The sequence below is a fragment of the Ranitomeya imitator genome, chromosome 1, assembly GCF_032444005.1.
Source record: "Ranitomeya imitator isolate aRanImi1 chromosome 1, aRanImi1.pri, whole genome shotgun sequence".
Taxonomy (NCBI): Eukaryota; Metazoa; Chordata; class Amphibia; order Anura; family Dendrobatidae; genus Ranitomeya; species Ranitomeya imitator.
The window spans coordinates 920,374,998-920,399,412 of NC_091282.1; the positions used below are offsets into that span (position 1 = coordinate 920,374,998).

General features: G+C 42.4%; 1 protein-coding gene across 2 annotated transcripts in view; it reads right to left on the reverse strand.

The window, feature by feature from the left end:
• Positions 1 to 12,694: 12,694 nt before the first annotated feature.
• The window catches only part of SNCA (synuclein alpha), a 187,340-nt gene continuing 175,619 nt past the window's right edge, over positions 12,695 to 24,415 (reverse strand). For both annotated transcript variants that reach the window (XM_069743566.1, XM_069743567.1), the window contains exon 6: positions 12,695 to 16,576. In XM_069743566.1, the coding sequence (XP_069599667.1) occupies positions 16,544 to 16,576 (33 nt within the window). In that variant the 3' untranslated portion in view covers positions 12,695 to 16,543. The remainder of the gene's footprint in view (positions 16,577 to 24,415) is intronic.

The following is a 24,415-nucleotide window of genomic DNA, read 5'->3' on the forward strand; positions in this document are numbered from 1 at the left end:
AGCTAGCTATCAGGAGATTTTAGAGCACTTCATGCTTCCATCGGCTGAAATGCTTTATGGAGAAGAAGATTTCATTTTTCAGCACGACCTGGCACCTGCTCACAGTGCCAAAACCACTGGTAAATGGTTTACTGACCATGGTATTACTGTGCTCAATTGGCCTGCCAACTCTCCTGACCTGAACCCCATAGAGAATCTGTGGGATATTGTGAAGAGAAAGTTGAGAGAAGCAAGACCCAACACTCTGGATGAGCTTAAGGCCGCTATTGAAGCATCCTGGGCCTCCATAACATCTCAGCAGTGTCACAGGCTGATTGCCTCCATGCCACGCCGAATTGAAGCAGTCATTTCTGCCAAAGGATTCCCGACCAAGTATTGAGTGCATAACTGAACATTATTATTTGATGGTTTTTTTGTTTGTTATTAAAAAACACTTTTATTTGATTGGATGGGTGAAATATGCTAATTTATTGAGACAGGTTTTTTGGGTTATCAGGAGTTGTATGCCAAAATCATCAGTATTAAAACAATAAAAGACGTGACAAATTTCAGTTGGTGGATAATGAATCTATAATATATGAAAGTTTAATTGTAATCATTACATTATGGTAAATAATGAAATTTAACACTATATGCTAATTTTTTGAGAAGGACCTGTATGTCACGCAAAATAGTAAATAACATTTCCCACATGTTTACATCAGCATAATTTTTGAAACAATTTTTTTCATTAGGAAGTTATAAGAGTTAAAAGTTGACCATCGATTTCTCATTTTTACAGCAAAATTTACAAAACCGTTTTTTTAGGGACCACCTTACATTTGATGTCATTTTGAGGGATCTATATGGCAAAAAATATCCAAAAGTGACACCATTATAAAAACTGCATCCCTAAAGCTGGTCAAAACCACATTCAATAAGTTTATTAACCCATCAGGTGCTTCACAGGAATTAATGGAATGTGAAAGTAAAAAATGATCATTTAACATTTTTCACTTAAACTTAAATTTAGTCTATTTTTTTATTTTCACAAGGGGAAGAGGAAAAAATTAACCCCAAAATTTATAATGCTCCTGAACATGATAATACCCAATATATGGGGGAAAACCACTGTTTAGGCACAAGGCTTTTTCAAACTCAAATTGGCTGTAATTGAGATCATGTTGCGTTTGGAGAGCCCCTTATGTGCCTAAACAGTGGAAACTCCAGTCAAGTGACCCCATTTTGGAAACTAGACCACCCAAGGAACTTTTCTAGATGTGTGGTGAGCACTTTGAACCCCCAAGTGTTTTACTAAAGTTTTTAATGTAAAGCCATGAAAATTAAAAAATCATTTTTTTTCCACAAAAATGATCTTTCAGCCCCCAATTTTTAATTTTCCCAAGGGTAACTGGAGAAATTGGACCCCAAAAGTTGTTGTGCAATTTGTCCTGAGTACTCTCATACCCCACATGTAGTGGGGGAACCACTGTTTGGGCGCATGGCAGAGCTAGGAAGGAAAGGAGCTCCATTTGACTTTATCAAACCAAAATTGGCTGGAATTGAGATCAAACGCCATGTCGCGTTTGGAGAGCCCCTGATGTGTGATGTAAACAGTGGAACCCCCAACAAGTGACCCCTTTTGGAAACTAGACCCCCGAAGGAACTTATCTAGATGTGTGGTGAGAACTTTGAACCTCCAAGCGTTTCACTAAAGTTTAAAACGCAGAACCGTGAAAATAGAAAATCTTTTTTTTCCCACAAAAATGATTTTTTTAGCCTCTAATTTTTTTTTCAAAGTGTAGTAGGAGAAATTGCGGCGTGATTTGGAGTTTTCATTTATGCCGTTTTTTCATACTATTTGATCCCTTTATAATCACTTTTTTGTGCATCAGTAAGCTGAAAAAGCAACATTTTTACATGTTTTTTTATTATTTTTTTACGGTGTTCACCATACAGAATAAATAACATGCCAATTTTATATATTGGGCTGTTGCAGAAACAGCAAAAACAATTGCGTGTACATTTTTTTCTTTGATTTATCACAAATGCTGCATTTTGAGTGACAAAATGGGTTTTGTGATTTGTGTGATTTCACTTTTTCACTTAGTTCCACTGTGGAATATGTGTATTTTTTATTTTGATCACTGGACCTGTCAGTGTTACATTGACTATGCCTGTCAGAGCCAGCTTATAGCTGTATCTCACAGGCCACCATACTCTGGGGTCATCACTAGTGTTGAGCGATACCATCCGATACTTGAAAGTATCGGTATCGGATAGTATCGGCCGATACCCGAAAAATATCGGATATCGCCGATACCGATATCCGATACCAATACAAGTCAATGGGACATCAAGTATCGGAAGGTATTCTCATGGTTCCCAGGGTCTGAAGGAGAGGAAACACTCCTTCAGGCCCTGGGATCCATAGAAGTGTGTAAAATAAAGAATTAAAATAAAAAATATTGATATGCTTACCTCTCCGGCGGCCCCTGGACATCACGCTGCTAACCGGGAGGCTTCTTTGTTTAAAATGCGCGCCTTTAGGACCTGCGAATGACGTCCCGGCTTCTGATTGGTCGCGTTCCGCCCATGTGACCGGCACGCGACCAATCAGAAGCCGCAACGTCATTCGCAGGTCCTCAATTCCTAAAATTAGGAGTTTTTGTGAATGAGAATGACGTCGCGGCTTCTGATTGGTCGCGTGCCGGTCACATGGGCGGCACGCGACCAATCAGAAGCCGCGACGTCATTCTCATTCACTAAACTCCTAATTCTAGGAATTAAGGACCTGCGAATGACGTCACGGCTTCTGATTGGTCGCGTGGCGGTCACATGGGCGGCACGCGACCAATCAGAAGCCGGGACATCATTCGCAGGTCCTAAAGGCGCGCATTTTAAACAAAGAAGCCTCCCGGTTAGCAGCATGATGTCCAGGGGCCGCCGGAGAGGTGAGCATATCAATATTTTTTATTTTAATTCTTTATTTTACACATTTCTATTGATCCGATACCGATACCCGATATCACAAAAATATCGGATCTCGGTATCGGAATTCCGATACCGCAAGTATCGGCCGATACCCGATACTTGCGGTATCGGAATGCTCAACACTAGTCATCACTTGTCCTCAGGGTAGCATGGCAACCATCGGCACATCGGGGTTACAAAGGGCATCTTACAATCCCATTGTAACCAATTAAATACCTCTGAAGTAATTGACAGCAGTATTTAAGGGGTTAATCGACCACAAAACTGGCCAGGGTGGATACTGTAGGGTGTCAGCTGTACAAATGGCACTGGCAGAAATTGGGGCCACCAGGCGGCTCTATTACCTTATTTCTTATCACCATTTTAAAATGGCAATGAGGGAATAAGGACCCTTAACGACTGCCAGTTTAATGCATATCAGCAGTTGTTAAGAGGTTAATTTTCAAACTCTGAAAGCAGCATTTTAGAGGTTAAAAGCAGCAGTGGAGCTCAGCACCACTCTCTGCTGTTAAAGAAAGGTGATAGCCCTCATGTTTCGGGAATGGGGCAGCTTCAGCTTGAACCCACTACTTGGCAATGAGCAAAATACATGCATAGTGCTCATCAGGAGTTAAAAGCAATCTGAGGGCAAAATAAAGGGGTCAATTCAAAACTTTTGGGCTACAAAACTAGCATAAGAGCTTTAAAAATTCACAACATTTTTGTGGAATGGCAAGGTACGCAAAATGTTAAGATTTTTAGCGTTTTTTCCTCAGTTTGACACACCTCTGCTAAAATGGGTGGAGCTTGTTCACAGCTAGGACTACGCCCACCTGTCAAACTCATAAGTAAAGCCAGCGCTTTGTATGCCATAAATGCTATTCTAGCCCATCACTGATGGATCGCCCCCAGACACAGGGCCACGCGTTTCGGTACCGGGCCTCTCTGGTTCGGTTCTGAGACTGTCACGGTGGCTAGACCCGGTCCGTGACCCTGCTAAGGGGCGTCTAATAAATGTGGTATAGTCTGTCAAGGGTTCGTGACGCCACCTGTGGTGTTCGGTCAGGGTGACCGACGCTGCTGCGGGGTCCGCTGGGGTGATGGAATTGCAGCTGGATGGTATACCTTCCCACAGGTGAAGTGTGTCCCCAGGGCTTCCCAGTAAGGTGGATAGTGATGGTGTGAGATGCAGGCAATAACGAGTACATAAGGTTGCAGTCTCTTTACCTCTTTACTGAAGACTTCAAGATCCTTAATCCAGAGCATGCTTAACAGGGCTATCAGAGACAGGCCGGTCTGATGGGCACTTCCAGAGTTTCCCTCGCAGATGGAAATCGTCGCCCCCCACTAGCGCCTGTGTGTTGTAGTTCTACCCTGCCGAGCATTCGGAATAGTCCTCACAACTGCTGTTCTCGTTTCGTTCGTTCTCTACAGCTCTCTCTCTCTCGTTAGTTCCAGATGTTGCTAGTTTCTCGTCCCCCAGTATGTTTTGGCTAGGACGCACCCGTGTGACGGGAAGGCCTGGAGGTCTTCCGGGACCCTAGAGATGCCCCTCTCCCACTGTTGCCCACTATGTCTTCTTCGGAAATTTAAGGTAGACAGCCAACCTATAATTAACTGTCCTGCGGAGTTTGAAGTAAGGCCTGAAGTCAGTTACTCCCGCGGTGTTCCGGCCACCGGCTACGCGCCTCAGTAGGATGTTGCCTCGGTCTCACAGCACGACTCCTACTGGTACTCCTTTTTGCTAGATCTTGTTTACACTGTTCCACAATATCCTTCCTTTCTTGTCTCTTTCTTAGGATACCACCGCAAGGTAGTGCAGGCACAGTTCCGTAACGTTCTGTTCTGTTCGCTAGGTACCTGCCAGGTTCCCACGCCTGACAGGGACCCCCCTGTGCCTTCTCCCTGCAACACCCCCTGCCACAGGATGTTGCCTGAATCCAACCCAGTCAGCTTCTGACTAACTTCCTATCCAACCCCTAGTTTTACCAGTGTGAGGAGGGGTGTTGTGAATTCTGTGGCTGAGTTCACTTCTGTGGTCACAAGTGGTATTGCAGTCTCTGGGCTTCCTCCCTCAGGTGTTTTGGTGAGCTCGTTGGCTGCCTTGCTATTTAGCTCCACCTGAGTCTGTCTTCCTTGCTCCTTGTCAATGTTCCAGTGTTGGATCTGAGCTACTGCATCTTTCCTTGGGCCTGCTGCTCTGCTAGATAAGTGCTTCTAGTTTGTTTTCTGTTTTTTTCTGTCCAGCTTGCTATTGTCTTTTGCTGGAAGCTCTGAGAAGCAGAGGGGTGCACCGCCGTGCTGTTAGTTCGGCACGGTGGGTCTTTTTGCCCCTTTGCGTGGTTTTCGTTTTAGGGTTTTTTGTAGACTGCATAGTTCTCTTTGCTATCCTCGCTCTGTCTAGAATATCGGGCCTCACTTTGCTGAATCTATTTCATTCCTACGTTTGTCTTTTCATCTTGCTAACAGTCATTATATGTGGGGGGCTGCCTATTCCTTTGGGGTATTTCTCTGAGGTAAGTCAGGCTTGTATTTCTATCTTCAGGCTAGTCAGCTCCTCAGGCAGTGCCGAGTTGCATAGGTAGTTGTTAGGCGCAATCCACTGCTGCTTATAGTTGTGTGAGGATAGATCAGGTACTGCAGTCTACAGAGATTCCACGTCTCAGAGCTCGTCCTATTGTTTTTGGTTATTGCCAGATCTCTGTATGTGCGCTGATTACTGCACGCTGTGTTGCCTGATTGCCAGCCATAACAGTACAAGGAGCCACACCAATGATTCCCAATAGAGGGAAAAAAGAAATCCTGACATCATTTTTTTTTCTTAGCTCTGTCTTCAGTCTTTTTTTCCCCCTAGACATTAGAGTGCTTCAGGACACAGCTGTGGACATGGATATTCAGGCTCTGTGCTCCTCAATGGATAATCTCGTTGTAAATGTACAAAAGATTCAAGATACTATTGATCAGAAATCGATGCTAGAACCAAGAATTCCGATTCCTGATTTGTTTTTTGGTGACAGAACTAAGTTCCTGAGCTTCAGAAATAATTGTAAGCTATTTTTGGCCTTGAAACCTCATTCTTCTGGTAATCCTATTCAACAGGTTTTGATTATTATTTCTTTTTTGCGCGGCGACCCACAGGACTGGGCGTTTTCTCTTGCACCAGGAGATTCTGCATTGAGTAATGTTGATGCATTTTTCCTGGCGCTCGGATTGCTTTATGATGAGCCTAATTCAGTGGATCAGGCTGAGAAAAATCTGCTGGCTTTATGCCAGGGTCAGGATGATGTAGAAGTATATTGTCAGAAATTTAGGAAATGGTCAGTACTCACTCTGTGGAATGAATCTGCACTAGCGGCTTTGTTCAGAAAGGGTCTCTCTGAAGCTCTTAAGGATGTAATGGTGGGATTTCCTATGCCTGCTGATTTGAATGAGTCTATGTCCTTGGCCATTCAGATCGGTCGTCGCTTGCGCGAGCGTAAATCTGTGCACCATCTGGCGGTACTGCCTGAGAGTAAACCTGAGCCTATGCAGTGCGACAGGACTATGACTAAAGTAGAACGGCAAGAACACAGACGTCTGAACAGACTGTGTTTCTATTGTGGTGATTCTACTCATGCTATTTCTAATTGTCCTAAACGCACTAGGCGGTTCGATAGCTCTGCCGTTATTGGTACTGTACAGTCCAAATTCCTTTTGTCCATTACCTTAATGTGCTCTTTGTCATCGTATTCTGTCATGGCGTTTGTGGATTCAGGCGCTGCCCTGAATCTGATGGATTTGGATTATGCTAAACGTTGTGGATTTTTCTTGGAGCCTTTGCGGTGTCCTATTCCGTTGAGAGGAATTGATGCTACACCTTTGGCCAAGAATAAGCCTCAGTACTGGGCCCAGCTGACCATGTGCATGGCTCCTGCACATCAGGAAGTTATTCGCTTTCTGGTACTGCATAATTTGCATGATGTGGTCGTGTTGGGGTTGCCATGGCTACAAACCCATAATCCAGTATTGGATTGGAACTCTATGTCGGTAACCAGCTGGGGTTGTCAGGGAGTACATGGTGATGTTCCATTTTTGTCTATTTCGTCATCCATTCCTTCTGACATCCCAGAGTTCTTGTCGGACTTTCAGGATGTATTTGAAGAGTCCAAGTCTGATGCCCTACCTCCGCATAGGAATTATGATTGTGCTATCGATTTGATTCCTGGTAGTAAATTCCCTAAGGGTCGTTTATTTAATTTGTCCGTACCTGAACACACCGCTATGCGCAGTTATGTGAAGGAGTCCCTGGAGAAGGGACATATTCGCCCATCGTCGTCACCATTGGGAGCAGGGTTCTTTTTTGTAGCCAAGAAGGATGGTTCGCTAAGACCGTGTATTGATTACCGCCTTCTTAATAAGATCACTGTTAAGTTTCAGTATCCCTTGCCATTGATTTCTGACTTGTTTGCTCGGATTAAGGGGGCTAGTTGGTTTACTAAGATTGATCTTCGTGGTGCGTATAATCTGGTGAGAATCAGGCAGGGAGATGAATGGAAAACGGCATTTAATACGCCCGAGGGTCATTTTGAGTATCTGGTGATGCCGTTCGGACTTGCCAATGCTCCATCTGTTTTTCAGTCTTTTATGCATGACATTTTCCGTGAGTATCTGGATAAATTCTTGATTGTTTACTTGGATGACATTTTGATCTTCTCAGATGATTGGGAGTCTCATGTGAAGCAAGTCAGAATGGTTTTCCAGGTACTGCGTGCTAATTCCTTGTTCGTGAAGGGATCAAAGTGTCTCTTCGGTGTGCAGAAAGTTTCATTTTTGGGGTTCATCTTTTCCCCTTCTACTATCGAGATGGATCCGGTTAAGGTTCAGGCCATCCAGGATTGGACTCAGCCGACATCTCTAAAAAGTCTGCAGAAATTCCTGGGCTTTGCTAATTTTTATCGTCGCTTCATCTGTAATTTTTCTAGCATTGCCAGACCATTGACCGATTTGACCAAGAAGGGTGCTGATTTGGTTAATTGGTCTTCTGCTGCCGTGGAAGCTTTTCAGGAGTTGAAGCGTCGTTTTTGCTGTGCCCCTGTGTTGTGTCAACCTGATGTTTCTCTTCCGTTCCAGGTCGAGGTTGATGCTTCTGAGATTGGTGCAGGGGCGGTTTTGTCACAGAGAGGTTCTGGTTGCTCAGTGTTCAAACCATGTGCTTTCTTTTCCAGGAAATTTTCTGCTGCTGAGCGTAATTATGATGTGGGCAACCGAGAGTTGCTGGCCATGCAGTGGGCATTCGAGGAGTGGCGTCATTGGCTTGAGGGTGCTAAGCATCGCGTGGTGGTATTGACTGATCATAAGAACTTGACTTATCTCGAGTCTGCCAAGCGCTTGAATCCTAGACAGGCCCGTTGGTCGTTATTTTTTGCTCGTTTTGATTTTGTGATTTCATACCTTCCGGGCTCTAAAAATGTGAAGGCGGATGCTCTGTCTAGGAGTTTTGTGCCCGACTCTCCGGGGTTATCTGAGCCGGCGAGTATCCTCAAGGAAGGAGTCATTGTGTCTGCCATCTCCCCTGATTTGCGGAGAGTGTTGCAGAAATTTCAGGCTAATAAACCTGATCGTTGTCCGGCCGAGAAACTGTTCGTCCCTGATAGGTGGACTAGTAAAGTTATCTCTGAACTTCATTGTTCGGTGCTGGCCGGTCATCCAGGAATCTTTGGTACCAGGGAGTTGGTTGCTAGATCCTTCTGGTGGCCATCTCTGTCACGGGATGTGCGTGCTTTTGTGCAGTCCTGTGGAATTTGTGCTAGGGCTAAGCCCTGCTGTTCACGTGCCAGTGGGTTGCTTTTGCCCTTGCCGGTCCCGAAGAGGCCTTGGACACATATTTCGATGGATTTCATTTCTGACCTTCCCGTTTCTCAAAAAATGTCGGTCATTTGGGTGGTCTGTGATCGCTTTTCTAAAATGGTCCATCTGGTGCCCTTGGTTAAATTGCTTTCCTCCTCTGATTTGGTGCCTTTGTTCTTCCAGCATGTGGTTCGTTTACATGGCATTCCTGAGAATATTGTTTCTGACAGAGGTTCCCAGTTTGTCTCGAGGTTCTGGCGAGCCTTTTGTGGTAGGATGGGCATTGACCTATCTTTCTCCTCGGCCTTCCATCCTCAGACTAATGGCCAGACCGAACGAACCAATCAGACCTTGGAAACATATCTGAGATGTTTTGTTTCCGCTGACCAGGATGATTGGGTGTCATTTTTGCCGTTGGCTGAGTTCGCCCTTAATAATCGGGCCAGCTCGGCTACCTTGGTCTCTCCATTTTTCTGCAATTCTGGGTTCCATCCTCGTTTCTCTTCAGGACAGGTTGAGTCTTCGGACTGTCCTGGTGTGGATTCTGTGGTGGACAGGTTGCAGCAGATCTGGACTCAGGTAGTGGACAATTTGACCTTGTCCCAGGAGAAGGCTCAGCTTTTCGCTAATCGCAGACGCCGTGTGGGACCCCGACTTCGTGTTGGGGATTTGGTTTGGTTATCTTCTCGTCATATTCCTATGAAGGTTTCCTCTCCTAAATTTAAACCTCGTTTTATTGGTCCGTATAGGATTTCTGAGATTCTCAATCCGGTGTCTTTTCGTCTGACCCTCCCAGACTCCTTTTCCATACATAATGTATTCCATAGGTCGTTGTTGAGGAGATACGTGGCACCTATGGTTCCATCTGTGGAGCCTCCTGCCCCTGTTTTGGTGGAGGGGGAATTGGAGTATATTGTGGAGAAGATTTTGGATTCTCGTGTCTCTAGACGGAAACTCCAGTATCTGGTCAAATGGAAGGGTTATGCTCAGGAAGATAATTCCTGGGTTTTTGCCTCTGATGTCCATGCCCCAGATCTTGTTCGTGCCTTTCATGTGGCTCATCCTGGTCGGCCTGGGGGTTCTGGTGAGGGTTCGGTGACCCCTCCTCAAGGGGGGGGTACTGTTGTGAATTCTGTGGCTGAGTTCACTTCTGTGGTCACAAGTGGTATTGCAGTCTCTGGGCTTCCTCCCTCAGGTGTTTTGGTGAGCTCGTTGGCTGCCTTGCTATTTAGCTCCACCTGAGTCTGTCTTCCTTGCTCCTTGTCAATGTTCCAGTGTTGGATCTGAGCTACTGCATCTTTCCTTGGGCCTGCTGCTCTGCTAGATAAGTGCTTCTAGTTTGTTTTCTGTTTTTTTCTGTCCAGCTTGCTATTGTCTTTTGCTGGAAGCTCTGAGAAGCAGAGGGGTGCACCGCCGTGCTGTTAGTTCGGCACGGTGGGTCTTTTTGCCCCTTTGCGTGGTTTTCGTTTTAGGGTTTTTTGTAGACTGCATAGTTCTCTTTGCTATCCTCGCTCTGTCTAGAATATCGGGCCTCACTTTGCTGAATCTATTTCATTCCTACGTTTGTCTTTTCATCTTGCTAACAGTCATTATATGTGGGGGGCTGCCTATTCCTTTGGGGTATTTCTCTGAGGTAAGTCAGGCTTGTATTTCTATCTTCAGGCTAGTCAGCTCCTCAGGCAGTGCCGAGTTGCATAGGTAGTTGTTAGGCGCAATCCACTGCTGCTTATAGTTGTGTGAGGATAGATCAGGTACTGCAGTCTACAGAGATTCCACGTCTCAGAGCTCGTCCTATTGTTTTTGGTTATTGCCAGATCTCTGTATGTGCGCTGATTACTGCACGCTGTGTTGCCTGATTGCCAGCCATAACAGAGGGGCCCCATAAATAAAGCCTTTTGCTCCCTCTAGTGGCTGGAGTGTGAAGTGTAATGTGTGCTGGTGATACCTGGTCAGGAGAATTCCTTTAGTGCCATCAGATGTACCATCACTCCCCTTAGTGGCAGAGTGTCATACTGCAACGACCAGACCTCTGGGGCGCTGCACTGACGTAGCATTTCTGTCACATTGCATAGAGACAGTGCCACTTACTAGAGGCACCAAATTCATTAAGTAGCATGCACCTTTAATGAGTTGGGTGCCTTCTATTTCACCTTGATTGATGCAACGCAATTATGCACTACACCAGTCTTGACAAATAGTTACCAAAGTTTGCTAACTTTTTTTCTTGCAGCCATTTTAACAAAATACAAGGTAATTTGATAACCAGAAATTTTATGAAGACAGCTACAGGGAAAAAGGTAATGCAATGCTAAAATCAGAGCTTTTGTCATTACTTTCTGCCGCCCACAGAAAAGACAGCATAAGGCTGATGACAGATTGTATTTAAGGTAACTGAAAAATGGTTTTGAAATCTAAGGGTATGTGCACAAGACTTCTCTTTAAAGTCAGCTTTTACCTGAAATCCACCTGAAAAGGCGCTTAAAAATGATAAAAGGCATGAGCACATGCATTACAATGTCAAAATGACTTCTTGTACTGTATGTTCAGTCTTTTTTAATTTCTTTTAGCCACTTAATGGTTTTTGAATCCTGAAATAGTTGAAATATTGACATAGTCATTCTTCCTCTTGGGAGGCACTCAGTATTTTATATCAAAATCTTTAAAAAAAAATGCTGGTACAAATGAAGGAAAAAAATTGATTGAAAAGACACAAGAAAAAAGATGCTCCAGGACAAAAGCTGCCTTTGACCTGAAAAGTCTTCTTTGGCAAAACTCAGTAAGTACGCTAGCGACTAATAGATGCTGTGTCTAGTATTTCCTTATACTGGAAAAAAAGTGAATCTCTTTGAAGTGAATAGAATTCACCTTGAATTTTCCCCCAAAATTTGATTCTTCCTGAATCAGAATTTTTTGTGATTTGCTGTGTGAAAATTATTGAAAAGTATGAAAAAGGGGTGAAAAAAATCTTATTTTACCACTGGAGCCCCAATTATCTGTCCTACACACAACTCACTACGGTAGCATGCACATGACGTCCTCTTTGATTCTTCTAGCTCCTGAACTTCATGCGGTGAATAGGCCTTTGATGTCGCAATGTGCGTCATAATGTAAGAATGTGTATTACCCAAGGTGCTGAGTGGGCAACACGCACAACATAAGAGGCCCCACTCAGTGCCAGAAGAGCCAATGAGGTTGTCGTGCACAAGGCACCAAAGGTAAATGCCTTGAACTCTTGGTTTTATTGAGTAATTTCAATATGATTGAATTTCTTGTCCCAACTAGAGGGAATTCGAATTTCAGATGATTCAGTCATCAGTCACCATACATTAGCTGTTTACAAAGTATCTGGGGAAATACATAAATGACACTACTATTTTAGTACAATGTTAGAAATAAAATTGGAAAAAATGGATGAAAAAATTGTCAATGCAAGATTATTGTTCGTGAAAAAAAGCAGACCTCACTTGGATGACATACGAGTGCGGTCCGATTTTCACGGACTAACAGCATGTAAAAGGTGGGGAACCTTTTTTTTCTCGACGCTAGAGAAATAATGATGCTAGACCCTAATCAGAGTCTGATCAGAGTAATCAGACCATTTTTCTCAGATATGAAGAAATCGGTCGTGTGTCCCTATCCTGAGGGTGAGCTTTAATAACAAACATATCCAGTAGGAAAGTGTTCAGGTTTTGTTTTTTGGGGGGTGTTAATTTAGAGCAGATCCTTTCTTTCTATCTTCTGCCAGTCTCATTAATACAACTAATAGAACTATATAATATGTTATTGATTATGTACATGTTTTTGTGATAAGCAATGCAAACCCAATTATAAAGTCCAATTGTTATTGGCTTTGTTGTACTTTACCTATTCATACTGTATTTGCCAATAACATCATGAAGAAATTACAACAAAACTGTAGGATCACACTGGTGACATTTATTTCTTGTTAAATTACAATGAATGTACAGCATGATAACATTTGGCAGGAGTTTTTCCATTAAGTTTACAGGTCTGCTTTAATTGTATTCTATATTTTCATAACAGTTTGATATGACATTGCAGCATTATGTATATTATTCTATATAGACCAAAAAAATAAATATTCTGTTCCCACAAATTAAAAAAGTCGTAAATGTTCTGTTTGGCAGGTATAAAATGGATATTTAATTTAAAAAATTGCAAATTGGATAATTTCACAAAGGAACTTACAATTAGATTTTTTGATGGTTTGGAGTTTAAAAAAAAATTATGGTAAAAAAATATTATTTGGAGAAAATAGAACTGTTGAGCTTGTATGTAGTCTGATCAACAGTTTAAATCAGCAAGGGTGAGCCATCACTTAAAGCACCACAATGCAGATAGATTTGTTTCTCCATTTGGCATTAGAAAAATATTGATATTCCAGACATTCAACAACCTCAGATTGCTGCTTAGTTACCATGTATTATTAATTGTGTTTTTTAGAATGGATGTCCCTAGATTCAAGGCGTCAATATGGTATCCATATTTCCCATATCCATACATGATTTTTCAAAACATACTTGTCTTCACAATATTTTACTAATCCATCTAATTGGGCTTATTTATGTTTTAAAAATATCATATTCTTTTGTGTATCTTGCTCCAGAAAAATCTTGTGTCTCCATGATTACAGGCTACATAGAAAGTAGTCGCCTCATCCTTCAGTCATGTATAAAAGAGGACATGACATCGGGTCAAAAGTGATCACTTTTTGCTCTTAGTTTATTCCAACTACTCCCCTGTGTATTGCACTGTTTTATTTTTTAAAAACCACCATTCTGTTAAAAGAGATGGGTCTTTATATTTAGTATTAAATTTTATGTTCTTTTCAAAGGGGGCTCAGCACCCAAAATTCTCTGGGGGTGTCACTATTTGCTACTTTGCATAATTATCCTGCGAGCCATACCCCATTGATAAATACCATAAAAATAACCCTAAAAGGCTTGTATCTCTGGAACCACATGGTAGATTTTTAAAAAGAAAAAATAGAATTTTTCAGGGGAGTAGTATGAATAAAATTTGAGTAAGAATTGGCCACTTTTGGCTAGCTAACAGATCATTTAAGTTTTTCACATGCTAACCTTCAGACATTTCTGGATGATTGAGGATGAAACAGAACTACAGGTTTACACTACAAACAGGGCATGTTGTGAGCTGTCATAATGGAGACCCCTAAAGGCTCATTCATCCTTGAAAATCGGACCGAGATTGGGCTGCAATGAATGGACAGACTGTGTCTCTTCCGACTCAAGCAGGACAGCCTCCTAGAAAAACATGAAGCTGTCATGCTCGGGTCGGGAGTCCCACAGACAGTCCGTGCATTAGCGGCCCATGGTCTGACCGATGTGTACGATCGTCTGAGTGAGCCCTTACGGTGCGCGGGAGCTAAATGGATGAAATACTGGAATATTTTTATTTAGATACACCTGAGCAATAAAAATGGCAGCAAAAGTACAATGTCCTCTTTAATATTTGTAAATCAAATATGTGGCCACATGCACACAATATTATTATACTCAAAACATTGGGTTAGACAGAAGCCTCCACGTGGACAAATCTAACACATTGCAGGAAGGTGGCAATCAAATTAGCACAAAATATGTTTATGATCCCTGTCAAAGCATTGTATTAAGCCATTAAGCCCAAAAAGTAAAAGAAAAAAAAGAACAAATTCACAAATACATTTTTTTGCTATTCCTACAATGCCATCTGGGTATTGTATCACATTGTGAGATTGTAGATAGTGAGCCCTCGCGGGCAGGGTCCTCTCTCTTTCTGTACCAGTCGTGATTGTATTGATTAAGATTGCTGTACTTGTTTTTATTATGTATACCCCTCCTCACATGTAAAGCGCCATGGAATAAATGACGCTAGAAAAAATAAATAATAAATAATAATACTAATAATAACATAGTATTGCAGGACTGAGCACCTTCTTGATAAATATAATTGTTCATCTGTGCTGGCTTCTCCTGTATTCCTTTGATGTAGCATTATTTTGTTTGCAGGGGCTGTATTCATATTCATATTTTGATGATTTGCTTTACTTACTCCTTTAAAGTATTGTATTCATCTGTGTGGGAACTTTGATTTAATCAGAAGCCGAATCTTGATATATTGATTCGCAAAAATTTCTTTGCACGTTTTTACATCTTTTAAACTACTGCAATCCTCTGGTGTGTTATTTTTTTTTCATTACTATGCAGTGTATACTTTTCAAAGAGGTGCAGACTTATGTGTATTTGTGGTTCCGATATGTAGGAACAAGAGAATAGTCTACTTCTAGAGGCTACAATTGTGCTTTATCTATGTATTGATCTGAGCCTACATGTTGTACTGTAATATAGTAGCATAATATTAAATATTTACACTGAAAAATTGAAAAATGTAAAAAATTTCACGAGTAAAGAAAACTGTTCTAGTTCTGTTTCTCCCTTGCATTGCCTCATGTATGTTAGGAAGGTATTTTAACCGTGTCAGTAGGGACTTTAATTTCCTTTTAGACGACAGCTTAGGTTGCCATACAGCATTAAATATGGATGAATCATTCAGGGAGTATACAGTATGTGTAATTTCATAAAAATAGAAGTATTGTTGTGCTTTCTTTTTTTGAACTATAGAACACAGTTATACAGTAAACATATTCAGCCAAATCTAAAATGTGTACAAGTCTATATGGTTACGCAATGTTATTGATGCATCAAAAATATTTTACTCACATATTTTAGAATAATAGTATTTCCAATCATGCATGCACACAAATGGACCTTTGTGCTAAGTTCACTGGTTTATTAAGGAACTTAAATAGTTTATTTTTTAAAGGAAATCTGTCAGCAGGTTTTTGCTATCGAACTGAGAGCTGCACGATGTCTGGGCAAAGTGCTTGATTCCAGCAAGGTATCACTTACTGGACTGCTTGGTGCAATTTTGATAGAATCCATGCTTTCTCTGCTGCAGATATAGCAAAGGTCACATAGCTGAGCTGTGTAAGACCCAGCCCTCACCCCTGATTGGTAGCTTCTTCTGTACACTGTACATTGTCAGCAAACTGCCAATCAGTGTCAAGGGTGGAGTTATACATATCAGCCCTACTGGCCTGCACGTGACACCTAGTCCTATTTTGATAATCTCTGCTAAAAAAAACACTGATTGTAATGAAACTACAAGACACAGCCTAATAAATGACACATTTTTGTAATCAGGGTTTCTGATACTACATTATGCTGAGCTCAGCAAAAGCCTGCTGACAGATTCTTTTAATTAATCTGCATTGTCTGTAAAAGGCAGCATTGTTCAATATCACTGTAAACTATTAAAACACATATTGGGTTTGTAAAACAGTTTGGTGCATAGATCATGCTTACAGTCAGAAATACTAGATACTTAGAAACAGATCTCACAATATTGTGTTACAGAAGACAGAATCAACATACGAAACATACAAAAGTGTAAGAAATAGAACAATACAAAACCACTGGAAAACAGGCAATATTACAAATAGAAAGTCAGACATTAATAGACACTTAGGTGTTTTTGTTTCTTTTTTCATTATTTGAAGCCACGACATCCATAGCACAAAATAGCCACCCATTGCTGACCTCAACCTGTAAGGTTAGTAATTTTTTTGCTGATGGAAGACTTCCATTTACAGTTGAAAATAAAAAATAAAAATCGAGGACTCGGGACATTGGAATGTATAATGATCCATTGAATATTCCATGTGTTTGACACTTGCTCACAATATTCATGCTTCGGGATCATAATCTTGATATTCCTCCTACATAAATCAGAAAAACAGAGTTAGTGAAGTGCCAACAATAGACTTCTTGTGCCTGTAAAGAACCACTCTCAGCATGTAGCAGCAAACAGAGCACAATTATATATCTGCTTATTACAAAACAATGTGTCATTTATGTATCAAACAGTACAGTTGGATATAAAGATGCCTTTGACTATCTGTTAGATACATTGTCCAGGCTAATATACTGAGTGGAACATAAAAACTAGGAATGACTGATTTTCCCAAAATTCACTTTCAGCTGATTTGCTCGAATCGACCATATTCCATTCAGTTTAGATAACATTTGGTCTTAATCAAAAGTGTTCCAGTTCACTTCAAAATATGTTTATTTTGATCTGAGGTCTTTCTAGATTCCAAGGCACAATAAGTGGATGGGAAGGAAGGTGTTAAAAAAACAAAACCTTATAATCACCGGTCTTAGATGCTCACCTGACTCATTATACCGTTTTTGCTGCTGTTTAGCTTTCTGGTCCTCTGTGCGGTTCTTCATTTTTTTCTGGAGCTGAAGCCCACACGATCACATGAGGAATGATGCCTGCCATTGATGTCAATGATGTGCATCACTCATTCCTCCCACATGACTACATGATTTCAATGTTAGAAGAGCCAAAGTCATGCTCAGAGGACCGGCGAGTTGAACGGTGCCAAAGGCTGCATAGTCAGGTCAGAGCCTAGGACAGGTATATATAATGTGTGTGTGTGCTTTTTTAAAACCCTTCTCGGGCCACAAAAGAATCCAGCAAAATGAACTCAGGCCACCATTTCACTGGATTAACGTAAACTGAATCCCTAAAATTTCAAATTTGATGTGCTCCAAAATGATCCCTTTAACAGCCAGATACATTTAAGGGGCCTTATTTCTCAGCGCCGCTTTTTAATGGTGCTGAGAAATAAGTGTTATAGCACCCCCCAGCTTTGGAAAATCTATGGGGTCTCGGCTACAGGTGGTAGCTGAGATGTTGGAGAACATAATTCTGGTCAGTTTTTACCACCCCCTATCACATGATCGATGTTATTCACTGAATTATTGCGATAAAAAAGTCCGATTTTCCATTCATTTCTCTCTCCTTTGATATGATCTAGCATACCAGAGGAGAGAGAAATGGGGTCCCCTGAGCCCCTGGTACCTCTGCCATCTCTGGATCCTCCTGCTCTGTCTCCCGGCCCTCCACGTCATCTTCCTGGAAGAAAATGGTGGGTGCATACGCAGTGCACCCCCCGACATCTGCTGACCAGTACCCAGCAACAATAGGATCTATTTTGATCACTATGATAGTGTTGTGAATTCTGCTCTTGGGTTCCCTCCGGTGGTTGTTGGTGGGAATGCAGTTGTCTCTGACTCGCAGTCCTGGCCAGGTGTATCAGATAATTACAATTCTGACTGGGATATTTAGGTGTGCAGGATCGTTTAGCCCTTGCCAGTTGTCAATGTTTCTTTGGAAGTATTGGATCTCTGCCTGGCCTCACCTGCTTAGCTGCCAGTTCAGCAAAGATAAGTGTCTGTTTCTTTTTCTGAAGCACACTTGCTGTGTGCTTATTTTCAGTGCTGATCTTTTGTTTCTATTTGCTCCAGCTTAGACTGTGTCAGTTGTTTTTCTCAGTCTGGTTGGATTCTCTGGAGTTGCAGTTATACTCTCCACATCTTTAGTTAGGTGGTGGAGTTTTGTATTTTCTGCTGTGGATATTTTTGTAGTATTTTTATGCTGACCGCTTAGTATCCTGTCCTTTTCTATTTAGCTAGAAGTGGCCTCCTTTGCTAAGCCTGTTTTCTGCCTGCGTGTGTCTTTTCCTCTCCAACTCACAGTCATTATTTGTGGGGGGCTGCCTATCCTTTGGGGGTCTACTCTGAGGCAAGATAGTTTTCCTATTTCCATCTTTAGGGGTATTTAGTTCTCTGGCTGTGTCGAGGTGTCTAGGTTTTGTTAGGCACACCCCACAGCTACTTCTAGTTGCGGTGTTAAGATCAGGTTTTGCGGTCCGTATAGTTACCACCTACTCCAGAGAAAGTTTTCATGCTGCTCCAAGGCCACCTGATCATAATCACTGGCCAACAGTGAGTTAAATGCATCTCAGAAGAAGGGAGGAAAGGTCTTGAGCCATTTTTTTTTCTTCAATCTGTTTTGTCTTCTCCTCCCTCTTTATCTCTGGGTGGCTGAAGAGCCTTGTGCTAGCATGAATGTTCAGGAATTAGCTTCTCGTGTAGACCAGCTTGCTGCTAGGGTACAGGGTATTTCTGATTATATTGTTCAGACTCCTGCTTTAGAACCGAAGATTCCTACTCCTGATTTGTTTTTTGGTGACAGGTCCAAATTTTTGAGTTTTAAAAACAACTGTAAACTGTTTTTTCCATTGAAACCACGATCCTCAGGTGATTCCATTCAACAAATGAAAATCATCATCTGCTGCGTGGTGATCCACAGGATTGGGCATTTTCCCTGGAATCTGGGGATCCTGCTTTGCATAATGTAGACTCCTTCTTTCAGGCGTTAGGATTACTGTATGATGAACCTAATTTGGTGGATAAAGCTGAGAAGACCTTGTTGGCCCTGTCTCAGGGGCAAGAGGCGGCTGAATTGTATTGTCAGAAATTCAGAAAATGGTCTGTGTTGACTACATGGAATGATGATGCTTTGGCGGCAATTTTCAGAAAGGGTCTTTCTGAATCTGTTAAAGATGTTATGGTGGGGTTTCCCACACCCTCCAATCTGAGTGATTCTATGTCTCTGGCCATTCAGATTGACCGGCGCTTGCGGGAGCGCAGAACTGTGCGCGCTATGGTGTTATCCTCAGAGCAAATTCCTGAGCCTATGCAGTGTGATAGGATTCTGTCTAAAACAGAACGACAAGGTTTCAGACGTCTCAATAGGTTGTGTTATTATTGTGGCGACGCTTTCCATGTCATTTCTGTCTGCCCTAAGCGGACAAAGAGGATCGCCAGTTCAGTTACCATCAGTACTGTACAACCTAAATTTCTGTTATCTGTGTCCTTGATCTGTTCATTGTCATCATTTTTTGTCATGGCGTTTGTGGATTCAGGCGCTGCCTTGAACTTAATGGACTTTGACTTTGCTAGGCGTTGTGGTTTTCCCTTGCAGCCTTTGCAGAACCCTATTCCTTTAAGGGGCATTGATGCTACACCCTTGGCTAAAAATAAGCCCCAGTTTTGGACACAGGTGACCATGCGCATGGCGCCAGCCCATCAGGAAGATTGTCGATTTCTGGTGTTGCATAATTTGCATGATGCTATCGTGCTGGGTTTTCCCTGGTTACAGGTACATAATCCTGTTTTGGATTGGAAGTCCATGTCTGTGACTAGTTGGGGTTGTCAGGGGGTTCATAATGATGTTCCTCTGATGTCTATCGCCCCTTCTTCCTCTTCTGAAATTCCGGAGTTTTTGTCTGATTTTCAGGATGTATTCAATGAGCCCAAGTCCAGTTTCATTCCACCGCACAGGGACTGCGATTGTGCTATTGACTTGATTCCAGGCTGTAAGTTTCCTAAGGGTCGACTTTTCAACCTGTCTGTACCTGAACATGCCGCCATGCGGAGCTATATTAAGGAGTCCTTGGAGAAAGGGCATATTCGGCCATCTTCTTCACCGTTGGGAGCGGGGTTCTTTTTTGTTGCTAAAAAGATGGTACCTTAAGACCCTGTATTGATTATCGCCTCTTGAATAAGATCACGGTCAAGTTTCAATATACTTTACCTTTGCTTTCCGATTTGTTTGCTAGGATTAAGGGAGCTAGTTGGTTTACTAAGATTGACCTTCGGGGGGCATATAATCTTGTTCGTATTAAACAGGGTGATGAATGGAAAACTGCGTTTAACACGCCCGAAGGCCATTTTGAATACCTCGTGATGCCATTCGGACTCTCTAATGCCCCATCTGTTTTTCAGTCCTTCATGCATGATATCTTCCGGGATTATCTTGATAAATTCTTGATTGTATATTTGGACGATATTTTGATTTTTTCCGATGATTGGGAGTCTCATGTGCAGCAGGTCAGGATGGTATTTCAGATCCTTCGTGACAATGCCTTGTTTGTGAAAGGGTCTAAGTGTCTTTTTGGGGTGCAGAAGGTTTCCTTTTTGGGCTCTATTTTTTCTCCCTAGTCTATAGAGATGGACCCGGTTAAGGTTCAGGCCATTCATGATTGGATTCAGCCCACATCCGTGAAGAGCCTTCAGAAATTTTTGGGTTTTGCTAATTTTTATCGCCGTTTCATTGCTAATTTTTCCAGCATGGTTAAACCCTTGACTGATTTGACGAATAAGGGTGCTGATGTGGCGAATTGGTCCCCTGTGGCTGTCTCTGCCTTTCAGGAACTTAAGCGTTGTTTTACTTCTGCTCCAGTGTTGCGTCAACCGGATGTTTCTCTTCCGTTTCAGGTTGAGGTTGATGCTTCTGAGATTGGGGCAGGGGCTGTTTTGTCTCAGAGGGATCCTGTTGGTTTCTTAATGAAACCGTGTGCCTTCTTTTCATGTAAGTTTTCGCCTGCTGAACGCAATTATGATGTCGGCAATCGGGAGTTGTTGGCTATGAAATGGGCGTTTGAGGAGTGGCGACATTGGCTTGAGGGAGCTAAGCACCGTATTGTGGTCTTGACCGATCATAAGAATCTGATTTACCTCGAGTCTGCCAAACGGTTGAATCCTAGACAGGCTCGATGGTCCTTGTTTTTTTCTCGTTTTGATTTCGTGGTCTCGTACCTTCCGGGTTCTAAGAATATTAAGGCTGATGCCCTCTCTAGGAGTTTTTTGCCTGATTCTCCTGAGGTCTTAGAGCCGGTCGGTATTCTGAAAGAGGGGGTGGTCCTTTCTGCCATTTCCCCTGATTTACGACGGCTCTTCAGGAATTTCAGGCTGACAAACCTGACCGCTGTCCTGTGGGGAAACTGTTCCTGACAGATGGACTAGTAGAGAAACAAGCAGGTGACCGACAGCACTCAGTTAGAGTTAGGGCCAGAAATATTTGGACAGTGACACAATTTTCGCGAGTTGGGCTCTGCATGCCACCACATTGGATTAGAAATGAAACCTCTACAACAGAATTCAAGTGCAGATTGTAACGTTTAATTTGAAGGGTTGAACAAAAATATCTGATAGAAAATGTAGGAATTGTACACATTTCTTTACAAACACTCCACATTTTAGGAGGTCAAAAGTAATTGGACAAATAAACATAACCCAAACAAAATATTTTTATTTTCAATATTTTGTTGCAAATCCTTTGGAGGCAATCACTGCCTTAAGTCTGGAACCCATGGACATCACCAAACGCTGGGTTTCCTCCTTCTTAATGCTTTGCCAGGCCTTTACAGCCGCAGCCTTCAGGTCTTGCTTGTTTGTGGGTCTTTCCGTCTTAAGTCTGGATTTGAGCAAGTGAAATGCATGCTCAATTGGGTTTAGATCTGGAGATTGACTTGGCCATTGCAGAATGTTCCACTTTTTGGCACTCATGAACTCCTGGGTAGCTTTGGATTTATGCTTGGGGTCATTGTCCATCTGTACTATGAAGCGCCGTCCAATCAACTTTGCAGCATTTGGCTGAATCTGGGCTGAAAGTATATCCCGGTACACTTCAGAATTCATCCGGCTACTCTTGTCTGCTCTTATGTCATCAATAAACACAAGTGACCCAGTGCCATTGAAAGCCATGCACGCCCATGCCATCACGTTGCCTCCACCATGTTTTACAGAGGATGTGGTGTGCCTTGGATCATGTGCCGTTCCCTTTCTTCTCCAAACTTTTTTCTTCCCATCATTCTGGTACAGGTTGATCTTTGTCTCATCTGTCCATAGAATACTTTTCCAGAACTGAGCTGGCTTCTTGAGGTGTTTTTCTGCAAATTTAACTCTGGCCTGTCTATTTTTGGTATTGATGAATGGTTTGCATCTAGATGTGAACCCTTTGTATTTACTGTCATGGAGTCTTCTCTTTACTGTTGACTTAGAGACAGATACACCTACTTCACTGAGAGTGTTCTGGACTTCAGTTGATGTTGTGAACGGGTTCTTCTTCACCAAATTAAGTATGCGGCGATCATCCACCACTGTTGTCATCCGTGGACGCCCAGGCCTTTTTGAGTTCCCAAGCTCACCAGTCAATTCCTTTTTTCTCAGAATGTACCCAACTGTTGATTTTGCTACTCCAAGCATGTCTGCTATCTCTCTGATGGATTTTTTCTTTTTTTTCAGCCTCAGGATGTTCTGCTTCACCTCAATTGAGAGTTCCTTTGACCGCATGTTGTCTGCTCACAGCAACAGCTTCCAAATGCAAAACCACACACCTGGAATCCACCCCTGACCTTTTAACTACTTCATTGATTACAGGTTAACGAGGGAGACGCCTTCAGAGTTAATTGCAGCCCTTAGAGTCCATTGTCCAATTACTTTTGGTCCCTTGAAAAAGAGGACGCTATGCATTACAGAGCTATGATTCCTAAACCCTTTCTCCGATTTGGATGTGGAAACTATCATATTGCAGCTGGGAGTGTGCACTTTCAGCCCATATTATATATATAATTGTATTTCTGAACATGTTTTTGTAAACAGCTAAAATAACAAAACTTGTGTCACTGTCCAAATATTTCTGGCCCTAACTGTATGTGATCGCTCGTTCCATATCCAGGAACCCTCCTGGGTAACACATCAATATCTCCACAAAGGACTAGCGCTCCACCGGGTGTAACAGTCCAAAAGAAAACTTTATTCAGCCATATAACATCAGCAACGTTTCGACCATATGCTGGTCTTTTTCAAGCAAGATGGACTAGTAGAGTGATTTCTGAGGTTCACTGTTCCGTGTTGGCTGGTCATCCTGGCATTTTTGGTACCAGAGATTTGGTTGGTAGGTCCTTTTGGTGGCCTTCATTGTCACGTGATGTGCGTTCTTTTGTGCAGTCCTGTGGTACTTGTGTGCGGGCCAAGCCTTGTTGCTCCCGTGCTAGTGGGTTGCTTTTGCTATTGCCGGTCCCTGAGAGGCCCTGGATGCATATTTCTATGGATTTTATTTCCAATCTTCCTGTTTCCCAGAGGATGTCGGTTATCTGGGTTGTTTGTGACCGATTCTCTAAGATGGTTCATTTGGTGCCTTTGCTAAATTGCCTTCTTCTTCTGATTTGGTTCCGTTGTTTTTTCAGAATGTGGTCCGTTAGCATGGTATTCCGGAGCTTATTGTGTCCGACAGAGGTTCCCAGTTTGTTTCTAGGTTTTGGCGGGCCTTTTGTGCCAAGCTGGGCATTGATTTGTCTTTTTCTTCTGCATTTCATCCTCAGACAAACGGCCAGACCGAGTGAACTAATCAGACTTTGGAAACTTATTTGAGATGCTTTGTGTCTGCTGATCAGGATGATTGTGTGGCTTTTTTGCCATTGGCCGAGTTTGCCCTTAATAATCGGGCTAGTTCGGCTACTTTGGTTTCGCCTTTCTTTTGTAATTTTGGTTTTCATCCTTGTTTTTCTTCTGGGCAGGTTGAGCCTTCTGACTGTCCTGGTGTGAATTCTGTGGTTCACAGGTTGCAGCAGATTTGGGCTCATGTGGTGGACAATTTGGTGTTGTCTCAGGAGGAGGCTCAGCGTTTTGCTAACCGTCGTCGGTGTGTTGGTTCCCGGCTTCGGGTTGGGGATCTGGTCTGATTGTCTTCCCGTCATGTTCCTATGAAGGTTTCTTCTCCTAAGTTTAAACCTCGGTTTATTGGTCCTTATAGGATTTCTGAGATTATTAATCCGGTGTCTTTTCGACTGGTGCTTCCGGCCTCTTTTGCTATCCATAATGTCTTCCATAGATCTTTGTTGCGGAAATATGTGGAGCCC